Source organism: Artemia franciscana, chromosome 4 (genome assembly GCF_032884065.1).
Source record: "Artemia franciscana chromosome 4, ASM3288406v1, whole genome shotgun sequence".
Taxonomy (NCBI): Eukaryota; Metazoa; Arthropoda; class Branchiopoda; order Anostraca; family Artemiidae; genus Artemia; species Artemia franciscana.
The window spans coordinates 38515202-38538357 of record NC_088866.1 but is presented as its reverse complement, the minus strand read 5'-3'; the positions used below and the strand labels follow the sequence as shown (position 1 = coordinate 38538357).

Genomic DNA, 23156 nt, shown 5'->3' with positions numbered 1-23156 from the left:
CCTAATTTTGGCTTTGCCCCAACTGGATTACCATAAAACAAAATTGAGTCCGCCTATCAGGTGTCATTCATAAAACATTGCTACAAACATGCTAAAGTTTCTTTCCTTATAGACCCAAACAGTTGAATCGAATTATATTCTTCGTATAGCTAATTTAATTTATATACAGTCACTACGTTGGAGGGCTGAGGAATAAACACATGGGTGACATATCCATCAGGGGCACAGCTAAGATTTCTGAAGAATGGGAGATGCAGTATAAGAACGGATGCTTTTGGTATGATAATTTTTCATGTCTTATCGCTCACTTTTTCTTCGTTAAACAGTGGCTGTACCGATCAGGTTGTGACATGTATGTTCAAGATCTTTTTTTTTTTTTTTTTTTTTTCTAAGCTTAAATTTATCCTTAGAGATAATGCTAACAACCCTGCAAAATTGCTTAATGCTGAAATGTTGATGAAATAAAACCTCAGTTGAAGACAAAGCTCCTTAGACGCTAACCTTCCGTGAAGACAAGGGAGAATATTTTTTCCCCTTACCCCGAGCGAAAAAATCAGTATTTTTTGCACTCCCTCCCCCCCCCAAAAAAAAAAAAAACTGAATGTTTCTTCTTCAATCATTCTTCTTAGGGTCTTCAAAATCCAATTTGGAAATTGACTGAAGAAAGCAAAGGAAGTCTTTTCTTTTTATTCTGTTAGCCCAACGTGGTCAGTACAGCTCTCGTTGAGAAATTGGTAAGGGAGTAATCTATACTATTAGGAATTTTATTTTTATGCTAAATGTAATTCGTGTTATTTATCTCTGTATTGGATTTCAGATAGGGGTGGCTTCTCCCTTCCTCGCCCTTCACTTAGATGCAATTTTTAGTGTCAGTTTTCACTTAGAAATGTGCATATCGGTCTAACCAAAAAGGTACCATAACTCTTATCGATTTTTTTTTTGCTGCTGCTGCTAGTTTTCACTTTGTCATAATCAATTGTCGTCATTTTAACCCTCTATTGACTAGTTAGGCTGACATAAAGAAGCTTGGCACTAGCCAATATGATAAGAGGGTGGGGACAATTGATTTTAGTGACCGAGATGAATATTGTGATAATTTATTGGTATTTATAAGGAATTCGGGAGTCAGTTGGAAGGGGGCCTCTTCCCACGCTTCACGCATCTTCTGACATACTTTTATTAACTTTCAAAAGTAAATAAATGTACCTGAGTGTGCTTTATATATTCCAAATCATAAGGCTTACAGGGAGTTTATGGTGACCAAGAACAGTAATACCATCTTCTCAGTCCTCTTGATTAACGTGAAACAACTCCTGATTTTCATGTCACGCAAGCTAAGATAGCCATCTTAGAAATTAACTAGCATAGAATTAACCCAAATGAGCATGGACGCAGCTTTGGTTTTGAGTTTGGAGGGGGGATATAAAGAATCTGCCTACAAAATTGTCCTGTGTACCAACAAATGTGGACACATGAGTGAAATTAAACTAAAAACATTAACTAAATTCCAATTGGAACTTCGGGGGGGATCTCCTCCCCCCCCCCTTAACTGTGCCCCTGCAGATAAATAATCTCTACGAGTCAAGAATGAATCCTTAACCTAAAGCACCAGTGGCATCATTTGAGATGGAATTATGTTAAGACACTGGGAATATGATGGATAGACTATAGGTAAAAAACTAAACGTCGTTGCATGAAAATTAGATTTACATTTTGGAAAAAATAATAGTCTTTGTGTTATTTTGCATAGGAGAGAGAACGTTCAATTTCCTCCGGTTTTTTTTTAGGGTTTTAGTAGTTTTCTACTTTTGTTTTAGCAGAGCACTTTGCAAACTCTCATCTTCGGCGACAATAAAATATCAGGTTTATCACTATCAATGGAATATATCTACGAAGGCTGATCTGAGTTTCTTTTGTATAATAGTAGCATGTGATCATTTTGTTGCTGTGATCAGTAACAAGCATATGAAAGCTCAAATTTTCTACAAGAAAAAAGTGTTGGATCGTTTGGCACCTCTAGGGAGGGAAGGGGGCTGTAACCTCCTCGGTGGTTGTATCTGACCTTAAACATTGGATGTCTAAAAATATCATTTTTGAAAGCTTGATTCTGAATTTAGTCTCCAATCTTCTTTTCATAAGTTGAAATAAGTTTGATAAATAACAAGTATTAAAAGCATATAGCCTATGCATGTCCATACACTGAAACCCAGCGCTGTACTTCTGATGAGCATAAGTGTGACTTGTACAATTAAGCGAGAAAACTTACAAATAAATGATGAAAATTTGTCCAGCCCACGTGGGCTCTGAACTCGAATCCCATTGATGGCATATTTTTATAACCATTTTTTTATCCTTTGAAGCCTTATCCCGCAGATGGCATATTTCTGTGACCGAATTCTCACTTATTTTCTCTTCTTTTTTTCTTGTTTTTCATTCTGTGAAGACACCCATCGGTGTCTTGTTTTTTTATGCAATTTGTCACTTTTTTTTCTTTTTTTTTTCCTACAAAGTTTTATCTCACCAATGACATATTTTTTATAACCAATTCCCACTTCTTCTCTTTTTTTGTGCCTTTTGAAGTTTACCCCCCGCCCCGTCCTGATGATATATTCTTATAACAAATTTCTTGCTTATTCTCTCTTTTTTTTTTCTGTGAAGTCTTATCATACCGATGGTATGTTTTCATAAACAATTTTATGCTTATTTTTTTTCTTTTTTTCATTCTATGAAGTTTTACCCGTCTGCCGCATATTTTTATGACCTGTTTCTCACTTTTTTTTTCTTTTGCTTCTTTTTTTCCTATAGAATTTGGATATTTTTGGAGTTGTTCCCTTTCTATAATTAGTGGTTAATTATGAATAAGCTAGGGTTATCCCCATAAATTTATTTGTTGTTCTTTTTGGCTTCCGCCTTTATAAGTATTTGTAACTTTGTTCTTCTCTTTTTACCAACCCTCAGAATCTTTACTTTGTTCTCCGTACTTGGCTGCAAAAACATTCCTTTGAAGACTATCTACATTTCATCAGATCAGGAAATCGAGTTGAATTTACAGGCATGGCGTCCTAAAGCTGCCGAAGTCAATTTTTTATGATTGTTTTTGTAATTATGTTGTTACACTTTGATTGACAATAAATATTTTTACATTTTCATTGTTTTTGTGCATCCTTAAGCTCAGGCCATTTTGTTTACTATGTATCATCGCGCCATAATGTATATTATGTATAATCGCGTCTCACACTTTAATAATTGTGGGCCAGCAAAAATACATTTTATATAACTTCATGCAGACTTTTAACTGCGGATTGGAATGAGAAAAATGCATACTGTTTAACCTAATATTTTGGCTTTGATTCGGTGTAGGGGAGAGTGGGATTGTTCGAACGAGGGTGAATCTAGACCAGCACTTCTTTACTTACAGCTCCAAGATTCGCCAAAAAATACACTAGACTTACCGTTCTGTATTCTACTTGAGTATGTAGTTTGGTTAACTTTCTTGCATCAATTTCGGAAATATTGAGGAAAAACTTAAAAGCCAAAATAAGTAGTCGCGTGTCTTCTTTCTTCGAGAGTTAATTTGTTCTTTATTGCTGGTCGTATAGCTGTCTCATTGCATGACACGTCTAACTTAGATATTGTTGATTTGGTTGGATTTAAAGTTTTTATGTAACCTGTTGTTGTTGAGGCGCAGATGAGGTTAACTGCAGTTGAAGGTAGCCTACAACTGCTGGTAGCCATTGTTACCTACAGTAGTTTAATGATGAAATTTTTTCGAGCAACCACAATAAAGTGTGTTCGCACTGTATGTGAACCAGCCAAAGTAACTACTTTGCAATTAAACTTCTGTCCGTTCTGTTTTTTGTTGTTTTCTTTTATCCTGCACTTTTTCTAATTTTTCTTCCCGTTTCTAACATTTATTTTTGTGTGCAGAGTTTATTGAAGAAAACAACAACACCGGGCCAAGGAATACGAAGAAGCCCGCTAAAGGAGGAACGCTGAGACGAATTGGAAAAAACTTCGGCATAAACAGATGTAAACTTCTGGATCATGCCAAATAATGCCGTCAACGGAAGAAGCTTCTACAAGCGTCAAAAAGCAGCATGAGCCATTCTCTTTGAATTTCGAGACAAAAGCGAATCATAATAGACAAATTTATGACAATATGAGAAGAAACCTAGCAATTACCTAGAATGTTCGTAGATCCATTAGTAATCTACGAACGAACGACCAAAGAAGCGCAAAATTTTCCCTATTTTGTGCTACTAAGAACAAAATTTTTCATCTTAGGATATTCAGCCTTTTACAAAAACTTTGAAATAAACTGTACTTATTAGACCTCTCAAGGAATTTTTAACAGACTTGGCAACTAAACTTTGCCGTTCGTGGCTGAATAGAGGAATGTATGGCAATATGTTTTATTTGGATCTCTTAGTCCAATTGTGGTTGATACCTGATGTTTTGGTGCTTTAAGTTTAAGCCATTTTAACTTAGGATTTGAATTTATCCTAGTCCTCCTCAAAGAATTGGTAAAAAAAAAGAAGAAGTGGAACTTTAGCGTAAAGAGCGGGGGTCTAAGAAAGGGACAACTATCGTCATAAATGGAATAATATGTGTCTCACATACGGAATTTGTATATATATATTTCCTATGTGCGAAATTCCTGTTCATTTTAATTTTGCTCTTTACTTTCGTTTCAAAAAACTTGTTTTTTGGTTAAACTTTGTTCTTAAAAAATTGGGACAAAAATTCGAACCTTACCTTAAAGAGTGGGGGGTTAAGAAAGGAGCAAGATCTCTTATCTACGGGGTAATCGTTGTACGACCTTGAGAAAATGTGTCCCGTTTTCTTAAAAGCGGGAAAACACACGTAAGATCGAATAATTTCGATGGAAATTATTTCATCAAATTCACCATGTCAGAGAACTTTGTTGTTGAAGTTCGAGGCCCCTATCTACAAAAATGTAAGATTTGTATTTTTTTTTTCGAGAAGGATAACCATGGATCAATATTTATTGGTTCATTTGTTTTTGTTTTTTTTCATAGATTTATAATTTTAAACAGATACCAGATCTCATATGAAACCGTTTGCAATACCTAAGCGGGTTATGAAACAATCTTTGGTGGCGGATACAACTGGGTCGGTAGACATGATAGGGGCTCTAGTGATTATCTCCTTTGAAGAATGCATTGGCGATAACAGTAATTTTTACAGACTAAAGCAAATACACAGGCTTTAGCAAAAATATTTTAAGAGAATAGTAAACCTTCATTCACAAGAGAGGGGAGGAAGATAGTCTGCATGTTTCTTATTTTGATAAATCGCTTTTATATTACTAAACATTGGCGTTATTATTATGTATCTTTGGTATGTAATTTCTCAGGCCAAACGTCGTTCCAATTAAAACAAAAACAAAATGGTAATATTGAAGGGAACTTTTAAGTTATTTAGTAATAAAGTAAAAATACACTTCAGTTTTCTTATACCAATTTGATATAATGACGGTGCATCCTTTTGTCAGTTCTAAGCGTATGATTGTTTTAGAACAATTTCTCATGTTACTGTCCGGTTTTTGTTTGATTCTTAAATAGGAATTTGGCCCAGAAGGTCTTGAAATATTTTTTTTATATATATATATATATGATAAATATCTTATCTTAGTAATTTAATTGGTATGATTAGATAACCAAAGTGAGCGAGAGGTCCTCTGATGCCGCCCGGGTCTTTTCACTGTCAGTTTTTGTAGCAAAGGCAGGATTAATGCACCTTATTTAAATTGGAATTATACAAACACTTTTAAATCATCTTAATCGGAGGTAAAATATGGCTGTAGATCTTTCTGCGATAAATATTTAATTTCTTTCCGGGGAAAAAGATTTAAAAAGTGCTCCATTGACACTCCATTCATTAATCAGCCAATAAAAGTGCTAATAAGAAAAAATTGAGTCTTTTCAGAAACGGTAAACCGGATGAAACTAATAAACTAAGGAAAGCAATTAAAAAGGAAATACGCAAATCTGCCCGATCCTACTCCAAGAACAAGGTCAAAGAATTGTTTACCAATAAACCTAAAAAATTGGTATTCCGAGGTAAAAAAAAAGAAAAAAGTTGTGTGGTAGGAGTTTAGACGAGCTTGATTTCAACCTACCTGAATCCACAGAAGTTACTGTTAATAATCTTAATAAGTTCTTTGCTTCTATCGTCCAGAGCCTTCTGGCATTGTCTTATCAATTACCTATTGATATTCTTCCACCTGCTTTCCCCTCTATATCTCCGTCTCGGATCGAAAGAAAAATTGGGGGAAACTACGAAAAACAAGTGTCTGTCCTTTAGATATCTTGTTTCTTCTTATTAGTGCTTTCAGTGACTTTCTCTCTAAGCCCTTGTCTGTTATTTTCAATGAGATTGCTGAGTCTGGCCAATATCCCAAATTTGGAAACAGGGTTTCATAATCCCTTGAAAAAAAAGACGGTAAACCTAGTTTTGAAGGTGTTTGTCCTATTTCACTCACTCCTATATTCTCTAAACACTATGAAGGATTCCTTGTGGATTGGCTAAAGAAGAAATTCCTACCTTTTACTAACCTGAGACAAGTCGGAAACATCAAATCCACTTCTACTACCCATTATCTTGTTTTTCTTATTGACTAAATTGGAAAAATTCTCGAAAAACCTAATTGCTTGCTATATTTAATTTCGATTGACCTTCAAAAAGCATTTGATATTGTTAAGCACAATATTTTGGTTGAGAAACTTGTAACTGATTTCAATATTGATCCTTTTCTGGCTAAATTGGTTGCCTCCTTTTTATCAAATAGATCACAGATAGTCAAATATCAGAATCATTATTCCAGTCCCCTTCCTGTCCACAATGGAGTAACCCAAGGTACTCTCCTAGGCCCCTCCTTTTTTCTGTTATGATCAATAACCTTGCTAAGGAAAATTTGTGGATGACCTAACGGTTATTAAAAGCTGATACCGAAACTTGGCAAGCAACCCTATGAGTATCCTCAATGATATTGCAGATGACTCTTTGGTCTTGGACATGAGAGTAAACCCCTCTAAATCTATGGTAATGCCAATATGTTTCCTTGCAACCTCAGCCCTTTTCCTCAACCCTATCCCCCCCCCCCAGATATTTATGTGTCCTCCTTTAGATTACTTTGGGTTAAAATTTTCTCTAATTTAAAAGGAGGATATCTACGTTAAAGATATTGTCCATAAAGCTAATGCCTCCGCGTCTCTCCTTAAGCGCTTGATTAAATTTAACGTCTCGCCATCCCATTCTTTACGGATCTATACTTCCTTTGTCCGCCCGCATCTTGAATCTGCATGTCTAGTTTGACATCTTGGCTTCTCTCGTGATGAATCAGAAAAATTGAATCAATTCAAAAAAGAGCCCTGAGAATAATTTTTAAAGAAGCTAAGGTACAATACTCGCTCCTTCTAAATATGGTCAAGCTGGAAACTCTTGAGCACAGGAGAGGGACGTTGTGCCTCCGTTTTGCAAAAAATGCAACAGTAAACCTTCGCACGCAAAGCATTTTCTACAGAAGACACTCCCCATCCAGACACCGTCTCGCACGTATTGTTTCTGAACCCGTTCCCATCTTGTCTCCCATCCGTCGCTTAACCTCCTGGTATGAAAAAAGCCTTTGTCCCCTTCATTACTGATAAAATAAACCGCTAGTTTTCCTTTTTTTTTCTTTGGTACTGGTGATACCCAAGTTTTATGTTCGTTTGATTCTTTTGTTCCCTCCCCTTTTTTATGTTCTCTTTCAAACCTTTTCAACCCTAATTTTATCTCACTCTTTTAGTTTTGTTTTAGTTTTTACCTTTTCAACTTTCTGACATTTTGCTGTTTTTTGTTTTTTGTTTTTTTTTTACTGATCAATGGCTTTGCTTTTCTGATTGTGTTGTTTTTGACATTGTTTAGCCAGTTTTTTATTTGTTGTGCTATTTTCATGATATTTTTTTTTATTTTTTGGCGAAATGTGAATTCGGTTCTTCGTGGCTTGTGATAGTCATTTTTTGAGGTTAAATATCTTACATATCTAACACTGAATCTGATTGCACAAAAAGATAGTGAGCGAGCATTTGTTAATGTTTCATTTCAAAGATTTTATCAATCCGCCATGTCCAAATGTCAAAGTATATAGAATGCGACAAGTCATAGCACAAAAGCTGCCAACTAGTTTTCGGAAATTACTGGAAGGCGCCCAGTCGTACTGAATGCTATACAATGGAACTCTCTCCATAATACAGTAAAGTGTGTTGTAGACATATCTGATGCGGAACAGTTATCCAGTGCCTGTGATGAAGTGAAAATTCCAACGTTAACGCCGGTGGAGAGGGATCTGCTTAAGGAGTATGTGCTTGCTACAAATCCATTGTGCCAAGCCTTAAATTTTTTGCAAGGCGAACAAATTGCTATCTTGGTGCTGTTTTGCCAGTACTTTATGGTTTGGAAACTAAACTAAAAGGACTTCAGAATATCCGTATTCCTAAGCATGGTTTGCCATTAGCAAAGGCCATTTTGGGTGGTTTGCATGAACGCTTCTCGCATGTTTTCTCAATGGCATTGGAAAAGAAAGCCTTCAGTGAACTAGTCATAGCTACTTGCTCTCACCCGAGTTTCAAATTACGATGGTTGACTCCAGCTTTGTAAAGGATAAAAACGAATAATAGACATAGTGAACTTATAAATGAAAAAAGTTACCATGCTTGTCTCCAGTGATGAGCTAACTGAAGGTGCTTAGAAGTCTGGTACAAATGAGAATGGAGTCATTTTCTTTTATAGAAGATGATGATATTATCGGTGATCAAAAAGTAATTATAGACAATAGTCTCAAAGCTGAATATTTCGAATTCCTTCAAGAAAAGAGGACCCTTGATTCTCTGAAATACTATCCGAAAGTCGGAAAGCTGCTTAAGAAATTTAACACAGTTTTCCAACTTTTGGATAGAAAATGAAGCTTGGTTCCATTTTCTTGCATACATCACCAATAAGAATGCTTAATGGAAGACGATGATACTGTAAGTGATCATGAAATAAATATAGACACTAGTTTCAAAGCTGTATTCTTCAAATTTCTTCAAGACAAGAGGAGGACCCTCAATTCTTTGATAGACTACCCAAAACTTGGCAAACTGTTCATTTACCTCATTCCTCTTATCACACCAATGTAAAACATGCTTAATGCGGCGTTCAGACGGGCAACATGAGAAAAAATAATTCTGAAAAAGGTAGAAAAGCCTATCCGACATACCAATTTAATATCATGCTTGTTACGTCCCTTGTCATGTTCACATAATGAAGTCGCTATGAAAGTCTATTTATATTGTTATAATGAATGAGAAGCCAATTTTTTGTGTTTTTGTTTGCTTTGAAAGTTCTAATATGGTTGAAGCTGAGTTGTTGTGGGTGGTCCGTTCTCAGGACGGTATCGACGATTCTTGTTCAGGAGGGGTTTTACCGAAAAAAATTTTTGGGGTGGGATTTCCAAGGGAATACCCTCCTATAAACTTTTTTTAACAGCCTCGAGTATTATTAAGGTATTTTTTAGACGAATTCACAAGTCAGAGAAGCACTTCAGTGAGGGTAGGTCAAACCCGATATCCCCCCCTAGATACAGCTCTGATGATACTAGAATGGGGTTCCCTTTCACTTCTCCACTAGGAATAATGGAACAACTAGTGTCAGTTTCTCTCCTGACGACTTAACCCAACTACTGACCCAGTGCGGGACGGGGACTAACATATCGTGTTCTGAAAGTGGTTTTGCCGAATTGGTTGTTCCAAAATTCCAAGAAGAACGAGTTTGAAAGTTTTAACTATTGTATCTCAGAATCGGAACAACTAGTGTCAGTTTCTCTCCTGACGACTTAACCATATTCTTTACCATGCAAAAAAAAATCCTTCAAGCCCTACACTTCCGTACGTAATTACATATTAAAGTACTAAGTGCTTAAGTACAATTTACTTCGAGTACTTAGTACTGATACTTAATTACAATTTTGGTTGAGTACTTGGTGCTTATACTTAAATAGTTTTTTGGAGTACTTGACCCAACTACTGACCCAGTGCGGGACGGGGACTAACATATCGTGTTCTGAAAGTGATTTTACCGAATCGGTTGTTCCAAAATTCCAAGAAGAACGAGTTGGAAGATTTTAACAATTGTATCTTAGAATCGGATGTAGCTAGAGCGCTGACGTCTTACAGCAATGTCAATTAGACTATTCAAAATATAATTTTTTTTTACACATGAGCGTATCCGAATCCGTTTCTCCAAAATACCAAGAAAAACGAGTTTGAAAATTTTTACAGAATCGGCTGTATCTAAAGCATTGACGTTTTACTACAGTGTCAATTAGACCATCTGCAATAAATTTATTTTTTATACAACATAGCATTTGTAACTCAGTTTCGACAAAAACTGTTATTTTCGGCAAAACCACTCTCAGCAGACATATCAAGTCCACACAAAGCGTTTAAGCCGGCTTAGGACCGGACTTCAAAAAATTCCTGGGACCCCCAGTTGAATGGAGGCTTTGTGTAATCCTTGACTCATCTCAGTGACAACATCGTTTTCAATAATTGACTATGTTCTTCTATCAACAAGCGGTGAAATCCTTCACAGACAATCTCAAGGCTATTACATCCGATCCATTAAATATTTATGCTAAAACTTTTTATGGTATTACGGGGAGACAAATATATTAAATAAACTAGCTAGGACAAGGTTTTTCAGCCGGTTAAAACCCACAAAACAATCCAAACCCCCAAAAGATCTGATAATCAAAATCCTGTGTCGTTTAAAAGGTTATAATTTTTTTGAGGGATGCCATTTCTCAAGGTCATCCTGCAGCGCATTCACACCTTGATCGGTGTGAAGCCTACTGATGTTTACACTTCCTCCATAATGTTGAGGTATAATGAAGAATTTCCTGTACTACCTAGGGATGAAAAGCCAAGCTTTGATTCCTAGAACTCTACCGAACTTACCTTTCTTTTTATCAAAACAGTCATCCAAATAGACTATGAGACAAAATTGGAGTGGATGGATCTGCCTTTAGCAACAAAATAATATTTAATTCCCAAAATTCTATATTTCGTTCTTTTTTTATTAATAAAACTCATTTTGTCTTATTTTCCGAATTCACTCCTTCCTAGTCAAAAGGACATATTTTTTGGATTTTTTCACTCTCTTAAAATTTGCCTGGCGGCAATATTATGGCGTTTGTTGAAGAAGTAGACTAACATGCTTGATATTAATTTATTCCAGCTAAAAACTGGTGTATTGTTCTAAAATGGTTAGATTACAGGTCTGATAAAACAAACGTATATATCCATGTTTCCCATAAAGAAGCTTTGCCAGAGCTTATAGTTTACAGGGTGTCTGTGGCAATGAAAACATTTGGTCAGCTACCCAAAAAGAACCTCGAAAATCTGAGTAGGCCTGGGCCTAATGAATCACTACAACAAAGATTTTGTCCCAGTGTGCTATACCTCTCATCAGAATGAATCACTTTAAAATCCTGAAAGAAAATTAAATAGCCTATTTCTGAATTAAACCTAGTCTACCTACCTTAGACTAGCCTTTTAATGTTATTCCTAAATGTGCTTTACTTTATATGTAATTCCCAAATTAGGAAAAATGGAACTTTCAGTAATGAATTCAGCACCAAAAACATACTCTGGGAAGGTATTGCCAAGCTGCCATGTCAACCCTATTTTGATTTCTAAGTCTTAGAAATTTGCCTACCCTGCTTGACAAGTCTATATGGCACCTTTTTAAATTTTGGGTAAAATTATAGTTAATTGACTTCTTGCTATCTCAGTAAGGGTTTAGGTTAGGAAAATGAAACTTTCAGTAATGAATCTACAGACTAAAGTATGTCTGGGGAAGGTATTTTGAAGCAACTACCTCCACTCCTTCTCCCTCTTGAGGGCCCTGAAATTTGCCTACATGACAGGTCAATACCTATTGAAATTTTGACAAAACAATATTTTACCTTAATTTTCATTTACTAGTTGCTTTTTCTCTGCCTTTAGTTCTGAAAATGCAGTTCCTGTTATTTGATTAGAATTTTGAGCCATATCAATGTTTTTTTTTTCAAAATTTAGGGAATGCATTTACATGACTTTATAAAATGGAATTGAGGAAAGTTATGAAGCTGAAAACAATTTTGTTGTGCTTCAATTAAGCAGAAGATCTATTTTGCAAGGTTTCACTTCTATAATACACATATTTTTAAAGGTCATCAAAGGTCAGGGCCCTCTAGAGGGAGAAGGAGTAGAGGTAGTTGCTTCAAAATACCTTCCTGGGACATACTTTAGTCTGTAGATTCAACCCTGAAAGTTTCATTTTCCTAACCTAAACCCTTTCTGAGATAGCAAGAAGTCAATTAACTAGAATTTTACCAAATTTTGACTAAACAATGTTTTACCATAATTTTCAGTTATCAATTCTTTTTTTTTTGCTGGTTTAATTCAAAAAGTTCAATTCCTGTTATTTGATTAGAATTTAAGCCATATAAAGGTTTTTTTTTCTTCTAAATTTAGGAAATATACAAATCTTTGAACCCTTATAATTTAGTATTAAGCAAAATTGTGAAGCCAAGCCAAAAACAGTTTTCCTGTATTTGATTTAGACAAGATCTGTTTTGCTAGGGTTCACTTTTATAACACACAGATTTTAAATGTCATCAAAGGTCACTGTCTTCTAGAGAGAGAATGAATGGAGGCAGGTACTTCTAAATACCTTCCCATGACATAGACTACTTTAGTAGGCTATGTAGACATGAAAACCCATATTATGCAAACCTTTTGCTCAAATTATATATTTTTTATTCATTCTTACATCCATCATTTGGTCAATGTTGATATTACCTGAATAATTGTTTTGGGTCATGAGACTATTGCTAATAGATGCATTTTGACTTTTTGAACATCTTTTCTCTCTTGCAAAACTACTGCAAACCCACCATTATGGAGTTATTCCAGCCCAAGTATTCTTGTATTTACACATATAGAATTGCAATCATTTTTGTTTTTGTTGATTGGATATTTGAAATCACAAATCTGTAATAGTTTAGAAACAAATTTAGGCTATATATTTGCACATTAGGGGGGTGGGGGTAAAGCATAGCATATTTTAAATCCATAAACTAACCATTGCTGTATTTGATATATGCTATGCTTTACCCCCCCCCCCCCTAATGTGCAAATATATAATAACTACCAAACAATTGTTTTATAAATAATGACCCTAAACAATTGTTCAAGTAATACCAACAATTGGATATTTGCAAATTGGGGCCAGGGGAGGGGTGTGTTGGTAATGTAAAATAAAATGTTTTTATAATTACAATAAGTAGAGTGAGCATTTTTCAAAAAATTGGGCAATAGGACAGAAAAGCAGCTCTTCTGAAAGAAATATGTGTTTAAAAGAAGATTAGGCTGAAACCATTAGGCTCCCTAATTGATGCTCTTTTCAAATATAATATCCAATTAGCTATGCCTAGACTACTAATGCTTTCATTAGGTCAAGAAGAGTGTTTTCCCAATCACAATGAGATACAATACACCAGGAGATGAAAAACATCATGGAAATACATTATTTAGGGCTATGTTTAGGGCCTTTAAGGGAATAAGGTATAGTTAATGGTCTAGAATTAGGACTATCAAGAAGGAGTCATATTAAGTAAACAATTCTTAATTCATGATATACAGAATAATTTTAGCTTACACATTTTGACTACAGCTCCACTATACTTTACCTCCACCCCCCCACCCACCTTAATATGTAAATATATTGCCCAAATTATGTATTTCCCATGGATTCCATCATTGTGTCTCTGTGTCTTCAACCCATGTACCTGTAAATTGAACCAAGTATGGTCAAACAAGAACCATAATGCATGAGTGGCACATGGGAAAATGCATGGGGAATATATGATTCTGACTATATATTTGCACATTACAGGGAGGGGGCTGGGGGAAAGTATAGTGGTGCTATAGTCAAAATGTCTTGGATAATTCTGTATATTATGAAGCAAGAATTGTTTTTTTAACATGTTTCCTTCTCAACAGCCCAAGTTTAAACCTATACCAGGGTAAATTGTCAGACAAGCAAATGTTATGTTTAGAAAGATTATCAATAGAGGAATTTAATGATCCATTTTTTCTATTATAATGTAGGTAAAGGTGTAGAGTAGCAGCTTTCCAAAAAGAGACATGCTAAAACAAAAAGAGAGGCATTTTTAGATTGCTAAGTTTATGTTTTTTTGTTAAAGTTGCATTTGTGATTTATTTGATTAAGATGTTTCCTTATAGAGAGCTGCTTCTCCCCATCTTTACTTTGTTTCCAGCTGAAGAGGTGATCTCCTGTAATCTTGTGAAATTGGGTAGGCCTAGTGTATTCTAATAACAGTTTTTTTTCACCAGTGCTAATGGAAATCTTTGTTTTATTTTTTTGCTATAATTTAAGGTCATGTGTCTTTATATGCTCTTTCCAAATTTACTAATCACTCTCTTTCCAAAATTTTATGTGACCCATTGGTAAAAATTTAGGGGTTGGTCTCTTTTGAAAGAAACATCCTAATAAAATAAGAGGAGTACCCTTAGATTCCTGATTTTACTATTCCTTAATATCATGATCACTTTATTGACAATTTCCTCTCCCCCTGATTATCTAAGAAATAACCCATGGAATATACACAAAACTAAAAGAAAACACAAAAACAATGAACTCTTTACTTTATAATATGTTTCTATTGTTCAGATTATTTATCATTCTGTCCATTGCTATTCACTTTTTAAAATTGTTCCAAATAATATTTATTTCTTTGGACAATTCTATTGTCCTCACTCAGGCAGAACCAAATTTCATTAAGTTGAGAATGCAACCCATTTTAACAAAGAAGAATGATTGAATCATGGGACTTAATACAAGAGGAAAATTTATTATTGACTGGAAATATTTTAAATATATGCTATATTGGATGCAGTATCAGAAAACCAACTATGATATATAGAAAACATAAAACAAGGAATATAATGGTTCTGCTTTTATCTTATTAGCATGTTTCATTCAGAAGAGACACCACTAAATATTTACTGAATCCACAAAGAGACCTTTAAGGTGACATGCTGTCTATTATTATTTGCCACATTATGTTATAACACAACTGCATCCCCCCATCCCTTGATGCCTGTATTGTATTGACAATGCACCCTGACTGGTTCTTGCAGCAGCCCTTGCTGTGGGTTGCTACAGTCAGGTTCAATCTCTGGGTACCACATTACCAAGCTGAGGTTAGACCCACTACACCACCACAACACTTTGATTCTTGAATATAACCCTGGACTGCATACAAAGTGTGCTGATTTAACAATTTTAGTGCCAGGTTCCTTTTTCTGAAATAAACTAAATAAGCACATAGTTCTTATTTCATTATAACCTTAAATTATGCTTGCTAGCAATAGTATGATTGTGTATTTGCTGTTCATTATAAACACTATTTATTAGGTTTTAGAGTTTCTTTCAGGTTTAGTGCATTTCCCCTTCTAATCCCTTGATTGACTGTTATATAGTAGGCAAAAATTTCTAATTTTGATAGTTTACATTGTTTTGTTGTGCTTATTTCTCATCAGTTGTTCACTCATTATGCCTAGTACTGATAGTTGAAAGAAAATAACAACCTTTTTTGTATAGCCTAAGGCTATTTTCAGATACAGGGGGGGGGGGCAGTTACACTGGATGCCTTTTTTGCACAAACTGGAAAAAAATTTTTCACTGTAGTGTTTAGTACAGAAGAAGGTATGCCCTACAATTTTGTTCTGTTTTTTCAAAAAACCAACAAACAAAGAAAAGTCAGTGATGTGTTTTTTTTCTTCACACCAAAACTTTTTTTTTTCAATTTGAGGATGTCATACAGTGGTCAGAGGAAGAATTGTTTTGTCATAGGGTCAGTCAGGATGTTCTGACCAGTCTAGCTTGGGCCTAATCATGTTCAATAACATGACTTTTTCAATACAGAACTGATGGTAGAAAATTGCATTGCTTTCATGCAATATTTGGCTGGAGAAAAAAAAACTATTGAATGTCCTTCAAATTGATAATTTACAGTCTTGATGGCCTAATGGCAGAATTTTTACAATTCAAATTCGTTTAATCACAGCAAACTTATTTTTAGTAAACTATGCAATTTTAATGGTTAATAATGAAAGGAAAGCACAAATAAATTGAAGTATGTTGTCAAAAAATGCAAATAATTCTTTAGGGAAGCTTCAACTTCTACACAGGAACATATATTTGCAAAACTTGTGGTAGTTACAAAAAGGTGTTCTTAGATGAGTATATGAAGGTAAAGACAAGCTCTAGAAATATCTCTCAGGGTTATAATTCTCTGAGTAACATATGGAAACTACCCAGTTAAGACACTTTTCCATGAATCAGGATTGTATTTTTTGAAATTTATTTAACAATGAAATTTTTATTTGAATATCCAAATGTCGTGTGTTGGAAAATCTGGTGTAAATTTTCCTTCTGTCAAGCCATTTGGTAGAACTTTATTAGCCTCAAATGGTAGGATATAAGTTAATTTATGCTTATCTATTTAGCATGGCTATGATCTCCTTTCTTTACCCAATAAATAAAGAAAAAAGAATTATCTCTATACCAATATTGTTTAAAACAGAGCTCCTGGTCATATAAGGCTTACAAAGGCAAGTGCAGGGAAGGAAATTCCCTATGGAATTTCTTGGTGTTGCTCATTGACTTAAAATTAAACTGATTGATACCTACTATTTGTCTTGAATAGGTCATCTAATCTGTTACGTCACTGACAACTACACAAATGGATTCATATAAATAATATTATACATAGAAATCACAGTATTTTGTAATAATGAAAATAAGTTTGATAATTATCTGGGATAAATAGTCCTTCTTAAGAACGTTTTTGGGAGATTTTTTCTTTAGCGTCTCTCCTTCCCCGATTTTTTTTTTCAAACCTTGTGAAATGCAGTTGTACAATTCTACATTCTCTAAAAAATTATCTCTTAAGGGTTTTGAGTTAAGCCCAATATATCAGACAATCATATCTTTTAGTAGAAAATGTTTAAAATTAGAGAGTGGTGGAGGTGATAGGTCCTTTGTGCTTATTAAATGAAATTAATCCATTTCATTCTATCATAAGCATCTTCTTTATTATTGCCTGTCCATTATGAAGCCAAATGACATGAAAAATGAATCAGTGACCATTTTTAACCAGTTTTTACATGTTTTATCAAATTAAGAATTTTCCAGGCAGCAGAAAAAAATCTTATTATTTATTACCTTTCGTTACACTGGAAGGTTTTAGTATGTTTTTTTTGAAGGTTTTCTTTTTACATATACATTTTTTTTTATAAAAAGCTGTTTTAGAAACTGAATTGGTAATTTGCTAAGATACTAAATTATAGTTTTTTAGGCTTCATAATTTTTTTTTTATCCTTCAGGTTTGACCATATTTATAATGATTTATTGTTCTTTTTAGTTTGCAATGACTATAAATTTTCCTGTTGGTGCCCAAAGACTTTTCTTATATTTTTTTTTCAAAGTGTGTGCATATTTAGCGGTATAATTAAAAACCTCAATATTCACTTTTTGTGTGCAAGCCCTAATTTTCATAGCAACTGACTGTTCTATTATTTGCCAAAAAATAACATCTAAATAAAATTTTACAATTGTTAGGTCAAAACTTCTACTAAATCCTAAATTTCTAATACAGAAGTGATGTAAACATAAATAAATTTTGAAATGATCACTGGGAGAATTTATCTAGATGTCATATGTGGGACAGTTTTTACCAGTTTTTATGGAATGCTACAATATATCTTTGTACTTTTTTATATGTTTATGCTTAACACATGCTTATACTTATTCAGTACCTTTCTTATCAGGATGATTTCTCAACTGTTTTTATTTGATGTTTATCTAAGACTCTACTTCTGTGACCATGACTGATGCAGGGCTGGATAGTGATGATGTTGACAGTTTTTATGAATGGGAGGAGGCAGACATGAGTATGACAGAAACTAGTTTCAAGAGGATGACTTTGGAGACAAGCCCTGATAAAAATGTTTTGAATCATGTGAAAGATTTTGAAAAATCTGAAAGATACTCCATAGATTTTGATTGCAATAGATCTCCTTGGGATAGGTTATCTGATTGGATTCAGTGTATTTGTGTTGTCACATTTGATCTAGAGCTTGGTCAAGCTGTGGAGGTATGTATTTTTTCTTTTTTTTACTATGCAAGAAAAAGGAGATATTTGCACACATGGCATAGATTATTTGTGCATATGTGGTGTAGTGTTTCACTCTACATCTTCTGGTCACAACAGAAAAGCTCCATTACTACTGCATCCATACATAAACAATAGAGCAAACAATAGATGCTAAAGTTTCATCAAACAAATCAGTTTATTGCTACCTGAATGATTTGATTTTTCCATTGAGAAGGAAGGTAGCTTTTACAAATCAGAGAATAAGGAAAATTAGGAAAGCAGAAAATTATTTACTTTTGCTCAATCAAATCAATCAATATGACAGGAATAGTCCTAGAATGTCCCAGTCCTAGATAATCTTACAATAGTTCCATAATTCCTAGATTGGACTTTTGAATAATAGACTTTTCTAGATTGAGAGGGGGGGGGGTTAAAGCCTAAATAAGGGGAAAATGAATTTTTAGACCACTATTTTTCCAAGGACAAGGTGTTTTGGACCAATTTCAGGGTGATGTTCTCCCCTGTATCCTTTCTGTGTGTATATGAACATTTTTTTTTAGTTATCAACAATATACTATCAGTTGCTATTATTTTCTGTTAAATTTTCAAGAATACAAGATGTGTATTTTTTACTTGGTCATCTGTTTTTTAAAACCACACAATAGCAAGTATAACTTACCCTAGTGTTGTAAAATTACCGTAAAATAAAATAAAAAAAAGTACTGGGGGAAATTAGTGTTGTAGAGTTGCTGGATAGTCAGATCAGCATTTCTTTTTAAGCATTACTTTCAGCTTCCAGTGAAAAATTTTTAATGATTCTGAATTTCCTGGGCTTAAAAAAGCTAATACCCCTTCATCTAGAGTTTTATCAATTTAATTAAGGCAGGACGGACTCTCAAGGAGTCTTCCTATACATTCCATCTTAAACATTTGGAGTTTGCTTGACGTTCCTGGCTTTTAATAGATAGAAAAAGAATCTGGTGAATATTTTGATCTAATCAAATCTTAAAACTGACAATTATTTTTTTTTTACCATTCCAAAATAATTATGAAACCTATTTTGTGTTTGCATTCTATATTGCTGCACTTGACATTGTTGTTGCAGGGTATAAAAAAATAGAGCCAAAAATATTCTATTCAACAATCATAAACTTATTTCTTTAATATATACTTGCTGGCTGCTGTCCCTTTAAATACTTTACATATTTGTGTTCTGGAGTCGAAAATTCCCCTCAAAAGACTATCAGAGCGCATGAGAATACATGAAACAGACCAAGGGACTAACAACTCAGATTGCTCTTGAGCAATTCAGTGAAGTATTAGTTAGTTGTAACCACTGTTACCAGAAATCGTCAGTGGAAGGTTGCCAGGAAGTATGGAGACGTAGAAACCGTTTATATGAATCCAATTATGCTAGGTGTAAGTAATTGTCATGTGTAATTACTGTCTTATCTGAATAAAAATTCAGATATACAAATATACAAGCAGCACTTAAGCTTAAGATTTTTTTTTTATGGACCCATATAAATAAATAAAGCAAATTGGTCACTTTGCTGCAAACAATTATTTAAATTTTTTTTGTGTAAATAGGTCTGCATGAAGTACAAATTCAAAAACATGTACTTTTTTATTTGTAATTTCCACAAGTTTTTACTGCACCCTGGCAAATAATGATGACCAGACCACAGGCACACATGCAGAGGAGGGGTTTGCTCGCCCCCAAACTTTGCAATATGCAAAGTTTTTTCCCGTGTTTTCCTGGTGTTTCTCACGTAATAGTTGAATCCCCCCAAAAAAATAAAAAATCTCCTCGAATAATAGTTATTTTGCAAATAAGCCTTCCTATTTACTTGCCAAATTACAAAGAATAACAATGCTATATTCGTAATTTTGAGTGAGAAACCCCTCGAGTTCAACCTTCTCATATTTGTTTTGTGGAAGCAGCAAAGAAAACTAATAACTTTGTCTTTGACTGATTTGCTGCATGTGAAAAAGAATTGACTAGGGAGTAAAATGTCTGGACTTCGGCTAGGCCTTAACAGTCTAGTTTATTCCTTCAGTAAGCTTGTGCATAGGGTAATACTTCAACACTTGGACAGTGCCTTATTTTGGACATCCATTTTGTAAAATAAATATTATTTGGAAGTAAAATCACATTTTTCTACATTCAAACCTAAGAGATTTTACCTCAACAGCCTTGCATATTTAAATAGCTATATTCAGCCCTTCTCATATCATGTCCAGGTTATTTTTCATTTATTTACAAAAGCACAGAATACAAGCAAAAAAAGTGGTTTGTATCCCTTTGATGACCAATTAACAAATTAGTTTATCATTATTTATCTGAATATTCTTTTAAAACACCTGCTGAAATACGAAGTCCATTATGCTAGAATAATAATTTCATAAAGCCAGTAACAATTCATTCAGTTGCAATTAGATGAAAGCAAGGCAAAAGCTTAGAAAAGGGTACTGAGACTTCAATTTCTAATTGACAAAGCAAGCTTTGAGATCTGCTCAGCCAAAATAGTCTGGATCTCATAGTGAGGAATCAGGTTTCTATTAATTGAGATAAGTTCTACTTGACAACCTGGTGGACTCATTTCCCGCTGAGGGGATTCAGTAAAGGGATATGCATAAGGAGAGTATTGGGACCTCCAGTTGAAATAGATTCCGTGATGAATGGGCACTGGGACAGGTTTCGAATAGCAGAATTTTGTAAATATTCAAAGATTTTGAAAGAGGAGGGGGGATAAGCTGAGAAAAATTGGATCCCATATTCTGGATTTGAATGAATATGTTAATTTGTAGAAATCCAACAAAATTGTAACAAATTACAACAAAATTGTAATTTGTAGAAATCCAAGTTTAGGATGACAGCGACACTTACTTCCAGCAAGTCTCTTTAGAATACAAAGTCTCTGAATAATCAAAGATTTCATAAAATGTGGAATTTCACATTTTGGAATTTTTTCATAAAATGAAATAAAGATTTCATAAAATAATAATATGTTTATGCCACTTCATTTTAAAATCCATAAATAAGCCAAGTAACTTCACAGAATTGCAATATGGGATCTCCCTTGAGAAAAGTTTTAGTGGATTAGGAGGATCTATAGCACCATTAGTAAATATAATGGCTTTAGTTTTACTGTTTGAGATTGGGAAGCCAAAAGCTAAAGAGAATGTCTGAACTAATCTTATATCCTGTTGAATAAAAATTTGAAGAAGGCCAATATCCCTTCCAGACTTCCAAATAATCAAATCATGTGCATAAAGGCCAAATGATGCATGAGATACTTGAAATTCAGAAACATACAAGTTGAATAGAAGAGGACTCAATATTGAACCTTGAGGAAGACCTCTCTTAATAGAACTTAACTCACCTCTAGACTGATTTACTTGAACATAAAAACATCTATCAGTGAGAAAGGACTTTATAAAAGTTATGAAAGAGTAAGGGAAGTCAAGATTAATTAAAAGTTCCAGTGATTTATTGTGAACTACGTTGCCATAGGCATCTGACCAGTCAAACAGCCAGTGTGACACGTCTTATTTTAAGAGAGTTATAAACATCAATTTCTAGCCAGGTAATATTGTCTAAAGTGCTATGTCCTTTTCTGAAACTTGTGTGTTCACTAGGAAAGAGATTGTTGACTTCAGCAAATCACTCAATTCTTGATAAGACAAGGCTTTCCAGAACTTAATTAAAGGCAGGTAATACCGATATAGGAAGGTATGACTTGGAATTACCTGAGCAATCTTCCAAGCATCTGGGAACTTTTGGCTTGACCAAATAAGTTTATAAAGACTTAAGAGGGCAGTACGAACCACCTTTGGGGACTCAAAAATCCACTTCATATAAATACCATTATGACCTGAGGAAGACTTGATATTAAGAGAGTCAAGTGCTACACTGGAATTCATCTTGGGAAAGAGGTTTCATCAGGGCGCCTTTGTATAAACAGGTAAGAGGCAGAGTGCAAAAAGGAGGTCAGGTGGAATGAAAATCTGAGCAGTCATTCTTATAGATATTAGTAAATATATCTACTTTCTTTTTATCTGAGACAATTGGATAACCATCCTGAATGACATCATATCTATGGTCATCCTTAGACTACTTCCCACTATTTAGTTGGCTAATGAAATTTTGAACATTCAAAATTGGTATTCTAAAGCTGATACTTGAGCTTAAATTCAACCATGTACCCTCTTTAGTTTTTCTACAAACTAGTTTCACCTTAGCACATGATTCCTTATAAGAGATTTGACTGAGATGGTTGGGACTTTTGGAACAATTTACAAGCCTTTCTTTTTGCCTGAACTGCAACCCTACACTCGTCATTCCACTAGTTCTTGGGCCTTTTGGAGCCATTGTAAAAATGCAACTTGGTCATTAGTATTGCCAATGTAGCTGACTGCAACAGCATTGAACTATGCAGGTTTTCTGGAATTCAAATATTAGCTTTAACTTAAACTTTTTTACAGAATCATAATTCTAGTTTATTAGAAATAGGTAATTATCGATTGTGTCTTAAGAATAGAGAAACTCATCAGCATGGTGGATTGGGTGCTTACATTAGAAAAGACTTGCTAGTTATAGAAAGAGATGATTTAAGGGTTAATAGAGAAATGGTATTTGAGAGCTTGGTATTAGAGGTTTGCAAGGAATCCAAGGTGTTTTATTTGGTTGTTGTTTATAGACCTCCGTCGAGTAATATTAATGAATTTTTTATGTTACTAGAAAAACAGTTGGACATGATTAGGAGTAGAAACTTACCTATATTTGTGTGTGGTGATTTCAATATTGACCTAATGAATTTGTTTATTAATCCAGAAGTTAGCCAGTTTTTAAATATTATGCTGAGTTATGGGTTGAAGCCTT

At 34.2% G+C, this 23156-nt stretch overlaps 1 protein-coding gene across 1 annotated transcript in view; it reads left to right on the top strand.

The window, feature by feature from the left end:
- Positions 1–11240: 11240 nt before the first annotated feature.
- LOC136026395 (protein DENND6A-like) overlaps positions 11241–23156 on the top strand; it is a gene marked incomplete in the record, with an annotated part of 240547 nt that continues 228631 nt past the window's right edge. Inside the window, 2 exon segments of the mRNA XM_065702949.1 lie at positions 11241–11320; positions 17946–18271. Coding sequence (XP_065559021.1) covers positions 18002–18271 — 270 coding nt within the window.